Here is an 8692-nt window from a genome sequence, read left to right on the forward strand (position 1 = left end):
GTTGGTACAGCCACTCTGGAAAAAAGTGTGGAGGTCCCTTAAAAAGTTACAAATTGAGCTACCCTATAACCCAGCCATTGCACTGCTGGGTATTTACCCCGAAGATACAGACGTAGTGAAGAGAAGGGCCATATGCACCCCAATGTTCATAGCAGCATTGTCCACAATAGCTAAATCGTGGAAGGAGCCGAGATGCCCTTCAACAGATGACTGGATTAAGAAGCTGTGGTCCATATATACAATGGAATATTACTCAGCTATCAAAAAGAATGATTTCTCAACATTTGCTGCAACATGGACAGCACTGGAGGAGATAATGCTAAGTGAAATAAGTCAAGCAGAGAAAGACAATTATGTGATTTCTCTCATCTATGAAACATTAAGAACTAGAAAGATCAGTAGGGGAAGAAAGGGATAAAGAAAGGGGGGTAATCAGAAGGGGGAATGTAGCATGAGAGACTATGGACTCTGAGAAACAAACTGAGGGCTTCAGAGGGGAGGGGGGTAGGGGAATGGGATAGACTGGTGATGGGTAGTAAGGAGGGCACGTATTGCATGGTGCACTGGGTGTTACATGCAACTAATGAATCATTGAACTTCACATCAAAAACCAGGGATGTACTGTACGGTGACTAACATAATATAATAAAAAACATTAAAATAAAAAAAAAGAAAAGAAAATGGTTTCCTACAGACACACAAAATACCCAACCCGGGGAAAGATGAGGGACATTTGGAGCACAAAGGATTTCAGACCATGAGGAGGAGGAACTTTTTTCTCTCCCTTAAGATGGATATGTTGTAAAAGACAGGGAAAGCTACCAGCAGAGTTAGAAACAGTGAACCATTAGAAGAGATGTCTTTACCAAAGCCATTTCATTTTGTTCTTGTGGGCATACACTTAAAATTGATATTCACGACCATCTCCTCGCAGACACAGATGTTCAGTAAATTCTCACTGAGGAGAGAGTGCCTATGGTACCCTCCAATCAACAGGGCCTACAGCACAAAGTACTTGATCGAGACTCTCTACTGCTACCTGGTGGCAGCATACACACACTCAAAAAGCGAAATAATACTTCCGGGGCTCTCACGCAAAATACCGTGACTCCGCAGTGCTGTGACAAAGGTCATCCATGAGAAACAGATCATTCAGGAAAACAAGAATCTATAATGAGAAACCCACTGGGAAGGGAAAAAAATGCCATTTTCTCAATGGCCCAATCATGAAAATATAGCTTCTGAAAAAGTCGAAAAAATGTTTTTGTCTCACTGGTGCAGTGAACTGCTAGACTTTACAGTCTGAACAATAACCCACAAAGGAATCTAACATCGCACCGATGCCTTCAGAAGTCACTCATGATGTCAGAAGACAGTGGTTTTCAACAGTCTGTTTATTAAAGTCCATGAAGTAAGGTCTAATCTATGACCGAATGGAAGAGTGTGCCTCAATATCCCTGAGCACACCCACACCTGCACCATGTTCGCACTGAGAGGGCAGAGCTGGTCTCCATTCTGCCACCTCAGGTTGAAGCCAGGTGTTCCAGTTTTAGACCAACTGCTCTTGGTCGATGGGAAGGGAAAGAGATACAGTGAGACACGTGGCTGACCATCATCGGCGACCTGACCTGCGCTTTTAACCTCCTGCTCAGACATGACTTGATTGCGTGATGAGCCGTGAAGACGTGAGTGGAAGCAGAGCTGCCCACCTCAGCAATAACACAGGCTGTNGGTGTCCTCCCCCAGGGCCCCCAAAAAAAAAAAAAAAAAAAAAAAAAAAAAAATGTAAGGGATGGAAAAGTATATTTCCTAGAAACCCACATTATTTGGACAAGCTTTTAAGTCAGGGAAAAAACAACATCAGAGTCATTCTTGCTTCATCACAGTGTCTGATTTTGCCAAATTCTCTCCCACCAAGTGCACACCACATTTGTGGAAGCAAACGGCCGTAGGCATGAGAATCGGGCTCTAGTTCTCTATGAGTCAGACAGCTGTGTGTAACACCTTCTTTGATGGATATATATTTTTAAAAACCTTTACAGTCAAGAGAGATCAAAAGCTTCCCTGGGGTTGAAGTGACAGCCCAGGATTGTTTATGAAATCTGAGGGAACCAGAACCCAGAGTGGAAAATAGAAGATAGTACTATTTCGAACTCGTGCTACTGAAATGCATCCTGTTGAGAGGTGAACACGTAATCTGGGCAAGAAGGTGTAAAATAATTTTTAATTACGCAAGTGGTATAAGACTGTATTCTTCTCTTTAAGAATTGTTTTAAATATTGGAATATTCTAAGTAAAGCTAAGATCACTCCCTCAAAGCATCTATCTTGTCTAAAAAAAGCATTGTTTTTTCATGTTTTCACTTTGGGGTGTATCCTCTCAAATCTTAAGAAAATATGTACACACACACCTGCAGAAATATACAGTTTAAGTGTGTGTGTGTGTGTATGTGANCCTCTCAAATCTTAAGAAAATATGTACACACACACCTGCAGAAATATACAGTTTAAGTGTGTGTGTGTGTGTGTGTGTGTGTTTATGCTTGGTATCAATAAACAAAATACTTTCCATGTTGACACTGCAACCCAACAATATCTTGAAATGGTAATTTTTGTGGCTACTTTTTCCATTCCATCACTTTACTAATACCTCCTACACAGATATCTCTAAGTTGACTTGAGAAGAACAGAGGTAGTCTAAGGAGGAATGAGAAGAGGATAAAAAATAAATAAAAATAAGGTGCCTGTACGCACACATGCATCTGTGCGTGTGTGTACGTGTGAGTGTTTTACTACTCGGAAATCAAATGGGAAAACCCTAAGAGGAGCAAAACAAGTGAAGAACTTAGGCATCACGATGCACCAGGGAGAAAGAATAGAAGGAAAGACAGATGACAATTATGGCTTCCCCAAAGCCTTTCACAATGCTATTGTCCAAGAATAACACTGGGCTGATGCTTTAAGGGTCTGACACGGAAATCACTTAAATGTCCATGAATGGCAGATAATGTCTGTGAATGACAACCTCAACATCTATGAACTGACACTCGTGCCTTTAACATTAGGAACACAACAGGGAGCGGTGTGGACCATGGTACATCAGTGTGCCCAGATGGGAAAGCCACTGGTACCCAGCTGCAGCCAACAACTGCTATGACCACGGGTCAGCTAGTAGTCAGATGTTCCCATTTTTAAAGAGAAGCAGGATTCCTGTCTCACATGAGGTCTTTCATCCATTTAGTTTATCTCTGTGTATGGTGTATGAGAATGGTCAAGTTTCATTCTTCTGCATGTAACTGTCCAATTTTCCCAGCACCATTTACTGAAGAGACTGTCTTTTTTCCACTGGATATTTTTTCCTGCTTTATCGATGATTAGTTGACCATAGAGTTGAGGATCCATATCTGGCCACAGCAACCTCTTTCAAGACATGTCTCCAAAGGCAAGGGAAACAAAAGCGAAAATGAACTTTTGGGACTTCATCAAGATAAAAAGCTTCTGCACAGCAAAGGAAACAGTCAACAAAACAAAGAGGCAGCCCATGGAATGGGAGAAGATATTTGCAATGACACCACAAATAAAGGGCTGGTATCCAAGATCTATAAAGAAATTACCAAACTCAACACCCAAAAACAAATAATCAAGTCAAAAAATGGGCAGAAGACATGAACAGACACTTCTCCAAAGAAGACATACGAGTGGCACATGAAAAAATGTTCAATGTCATTAGCCATTAGGGAAATTCAAATCAAAACTACATTGAGATATCATGTTACACTAGTTGGAATGGCAAAAATTAACAAGGGAGGAAAGAACAAATGTTGGAAAGGATGTAGAGAAAGGGGAACGCTCTTACTCTGTTGGTGGGAATGCAAGCTGGTGCAGCCACTTTGGAAAATAGTATGGAGGTTCCTCAAGACGTTAAAAATAGAATTACCCTATGACCCAGCAATTGCACTACTGGGTATTTACCCCAATGATACAGATGTAGTGAAAAGAAGGGGCATCTGCACCCCAATGTTCAGAGCAGCAATGTCCACAATAGCCAAACTGTGGAAGGAGCCAACATGCCCTTCAACAGATGAATTGATAAAGAAGATGTGGTCCATAGATACAATGGAATATTACTCAGCCATCAGAAAGGATGAATACCCACCATTTGCACTGACATGGATGGAACTGGAGGGGATTATGTTAAGAGAAATAAGTCAAGCAGAGAAAGACAATTATCATATGGTTTCACTCATACGTGGAACATAAGGAATAGCATGGAAGACATTAGGAGAAGGAAGGGAAAAATGAAGGGAGAGGGAAATCGGAGGGGGAGATGAACCATGAAACACTATGGACTGCGGGAAACAGACTGAGGGTTTCAGAGGTGAGGGGGGTTGGAAGATGGTTTGGCTGGTGATGGGTATTAAGGAGGACACGTATTGCATGGAGCACTGGGTGTTGTATGCAAACAATGAATCATGGAACACCACATCAGAAACTAATGAAGTGCTGTATGGTGACTAATGTAACATAATAAAAAAAATAATAAAATAAAATAAAGAGAAGGAGAAAAAAACCCCCAGCACTTCAATGTTACAATTCTTGATTTTTAAAAGTCAACCATTTAAAACTCAAAATTTCAAAGCAACAACACTGTGTAGCCCATCCCTTGGCTGGTCACGCTGCAGGCTGAATGGGACAGGGGTCTGAGACCAGAACATTCTCTGACAAATGACTATGTGGCACACAGACACTGCTTTCTGAAGGCATTGGGTCTTTGCATAGGTAAAGCCATTGCTGGCAAGGAGGGCTACTTGCTTTCCTCCATTTCCATTTAGAAGGAGTTCCCGAAAAGGGATGGGACAAAACGACCCACTGAAACACCCTTTCCTTTTCTCACATCTGAGGTATTCTGAATTTTATCAGAAGGACTTTCACACTGTGTCACCTTGGAAATAATATCGGCCAGTACGCTTCATATCGTCTGCCTGCGGAAAGATACACTGGGATTCACCCAGAGGGGGGCACAGGCCCGCGGTTACGCGCAAGGAGAGTTCTGAGGAGGGTCCCTTGGGACAGTGGCTGACNACTGTGTCACCTTGGAAATAATATCGGCCAGTACGCTTCATATCGTCTGCCTGCGGAAAGATACACTGGGATTCACCCAGAGGGGGGCACAGGCCCGCGGTTACGCGCAAGGAGAGTTCTGAGGAGGGTCCCTTGGGATAGTGGCTGACGAGTGCGTGTAAGGAGACACAACTGAGAAACAAAGAAGGAAGGGAAGGGACAAGCCTCCGTCTTCTCTGCCATGCTCTGCCAGGAGAGAGAGGGAATGCACAGCAGCATGGCACCGGATTCAGTTGGGGACTGTTTAACCACGGATCGTTTTCACCAAACTCCGTCTAGGGGTTTAACTGAACACGCCCGGAGTCTACAAATGCGAAAACTATCTCACCTTCTAAAAGTGAGGTTGTTTCTTAACTAGTGGGGCTGAGGAGTGGTCACTGGAGACAGATGAACAACGTTTAGGAACCCATTGGCACAATGGAAAGATCAGTGATCCATGCTCTGTGCAGAAATGATTACTGATGACTTTGTGGGACACACTCGGTGTCGTGGAAATTCAAGACGTGCTCGGGCTCAGAGGCAGGGCGCTGACAAAGAGGCTCAGCCTACCTTGAAAATGAAATCAGCCATCAGCGGTCCTGGAATCTTAAAGGTCTGCCTCTCTGAGCCCCTCTGAAATTCAACGGTGGTGTTTTCTAGGACAAACACTCCCGGGCTGTTAAAGCTGTGTTCTTTTTTGCTTCCTTGAAGTGTTTTTGATTCAATAACTAAAATTTAAAAAAAGAATTTAAATGAGAGGACTGTCTTCAAAGCATTCTATTTCAAAAAATAATTCACTACCTATATCAGCATATGATAGCAGCATGGTATCAAGACATCCACTTGCTGTACATTGACTCAGATTGGTGGAGTACACATGTAAGCTTTTTAGTTGTCCACAGCGACACTGGTCAGGACCAATGAGGTCTACTCAACTCTTTGGAGCCATTTCTACAATAAGAGGAAAGAGAGAATGTCTCTTTCTTCATACTTTTTCATGAGGCCGCTATTATTCAAAGTAAAGATATGTTACTCCTTTTATCATCCATTGAGAAGATCTTAAACCCAGCCTTTTATTTAGGCAAAATCACCAGGAGTTTTGAAGTTGATTTTTTTTTTAAATACACTTTTTGTACTGAAATAATCAGAGATTCGCAGGAAGGTGACAAAATAGTAGAGAGGTCGTATGTATTGTCTATCCAGTTTTACCCAAAGGAATGGTTACATCTTATGTAACAAGAGTATAATATCAATGCCAGGAAATAACCATTGGTACAACGTGAGTGTCCGTACCACATTCAACGGCACCTCTCACACATCACCGCGTTCAAGATACAGAACTGTTACATCACCACAAGACCTCTGTCCTGCACGTTACCGCTTTATTCACATTTGCTTTTATACGAACAGAAGGGCTTTTAGATCTCCTATGGAAAAATCTCCACAGTTTAACCCAAATAGCATTTCTACTTTATTTAAATGATTTTTCTTTCCTTCCTTTTTTTCCCCCCTTTCATTTTGTAAATATCACCATCCTTACTGGACCTGATCTGAGGTAGAAAGAGGCAATTTTTGAAAAAAAAAAAAAAAAGCAAAGCTAAGGGTTGGAGCACCTGCGTTTCTGACCCCAGCTCGCTCTCTATGCCTTGGGTTTTCACTGCCTCATTTCTAAAATGCGGCATCAGAGCAGACAATCCCGCAGGTCCTCTTCTACTCTGAAACCTACGCTTGATTTACAGATAATTAGTGGTTCTTTGACCACCCTGAACAAAGGACACAACAGAACCCGAACCCCAGGAAAGCTGATAAGACATAACAAAACCGTCAGGCAAGGGGGGCTGCCATCTGCGTGCCTCTATGCTTGGCTGTTTCCCTTTGATTTCTCTCTGCCCCTGGAGCATCTGCAGGAATCCAAGCATCCTGGACAGACTGTGTAACAGGCATTAGGAGACATCCCTGATTATGCCTGACAGGCAGGCTGGGAACTTTTCTGGGAAAATTCAAAGGCTGGACATGAGCTCCTTGATCTGCAGGAGTCATTAGCGGTCGAAGAATACTGCTGGCTACTCTTAGGCACACAAAACCCCAACCACGTTGGCCCTGATCTCCATGACCACAGATTTTTGGAAAGTGTGAGATTAAATTCATTTCCTAGTTCCAATGAAGATATAAAACTGAGTGTTATAAAGTGAGCTGTCAGTAAAAATGAGGTGGGGAGCTGGAGATGGTAAGAAGGCCCTCCCCTGGGTGCATTAGTCCTCTAAAGGAAAGGACACGCAGTGAGCATTCCGACCATATCACGACACAGAGTGATGCTGGACAAAATCCACCCCCATGGAAGCCCAGCAAAACACTGAACTTCTAGACTGAGGTTCAGCCTGAAATGAGCTAACTAAATTCAAATAGTGTTCTGTGCTCGGCATTAGCCTTCTGGACCACACCATCCCGAGTGCCATCAGACTGCAGAACTACTGTGGGGTGTCAGCATCTGGGAGGAAGGGAAGACCAGCAGGATAGCCACCCTCTAAAATCAAAGGCCGGCATTTCTGTTAGTCTAGTCCTGGTGTTTTGTGTTTTGGTGTCAAATCTAGTCCATTACTTTGGACAGCATCCAAGACCTTTAGTGGCAAAGACAAGAGAACTCAAGGAGCAAAACCAGTTTTCAAGAGCATGTGAATTATCCAAGTCCAATATCCAATCATCCATATGCTTGTGGTAAAATGTCTGTCAATGCAATGATTTCAAAAAGGTTTCCAGCTCTGTAGGTCACAAACACTGGTTGCATATATAGGAAATAGAAGGCAGGGACTCTGACCTCTGTTGTGTAACGGGGTCAGAAGTGGGCGAATAAAGACAGGGAAGTGATTTGATGAAGGTGGAGTTCACTGATACAAATGGTTCTGACAACTGGATTGACAAAGCCAATGTGATGAATCTCTGGGTGAGGCCGAGGCCAGTGGAGTTTTTCAAAAGTTGTCATTTTTTGCGGACGGTAAATTTGCCTCTCCTTAGTGCCTACGCCCCTTAAAATAAGTGACAGAATAAGGGTTGGTGAAAAGCAACAATTCAGATGATGCACTGACTTATAAATACAGGTTTGTTTTATTAATTTCTAGCATTCCACTGTATTCGACTGCAGCCCTATGGGGATAATGTATAATTCATGGCTCGTGAGACCAGCACACATGGTCCTTGAGCTCTCAGAGCCTTCCCAGACCCCTCTACAGTTTCTGCAGCAAGAGGGTTCGTGCTGGGTGGAGACCCCAGGAAGCCCATAAGCACACCCACCGCTATGGACAGCCGAGGGTACGGGCCTTCCTCCCTGCTGTCCACTGCTAACTTCTTCCTCCTCCTCAAGCCCTCTTGAATCCCCCAGTTTTCAGAACTTGAGTCTATGATGGTGCCTTTAAGCATTTGGATCCATCCTAGTTGTTAATAAAAGCAATGATGACTACGAAGATGATGAAGGCATCTTGGAGCTTCCAGCGGAAGGGTGTGCACGGAGAAGTACAGTCCAGGCTTCCTTCAGAAGAGGCAGCCTCCTGCTAACCATCCCGAAAAGGTCTCCTTGCAGGCTGAGGCCCAGAAGTATC

The 8692-nt window shown here is 43.3% G+C and overlaps 1 protein-coding gene across 1 annotated transcript in view; it reads right to left on the minus strand.

Moving 5' to 3' along the window:
* Nucleotides 1–8692, minus strand: part of ADAMTSL3 (ADAMTS like 3) — a 236922-nt gene that overhangs the window by 101043 nt on the left and 127187 nt on the right. The window contains exon 10 of the mRNA XM_034668882.1: nt 5670–5827. Coding sequence (XP_034524773.1) covers nt 5670–5827 — 158 coding nt within the window. The remainder of the gene's footprint in view (nt 1–5669; nt 5828–8692) is intronic.

Source organism: Ailuropoda melanoleuca, chromosome 9, assembly GCF_002007445.2.
Source record: "Ailuropoda melanoleuca isolate Jingjing chromosome 9, ASM200744v2, whole genome shotgun sequence".
Lineage (NCBI taxonomy): Eukaryota > Metazoa > Chordata > Mammalia > Carnivora > Ursidae > Ailuropoda > Ailuropoda melanoleuca.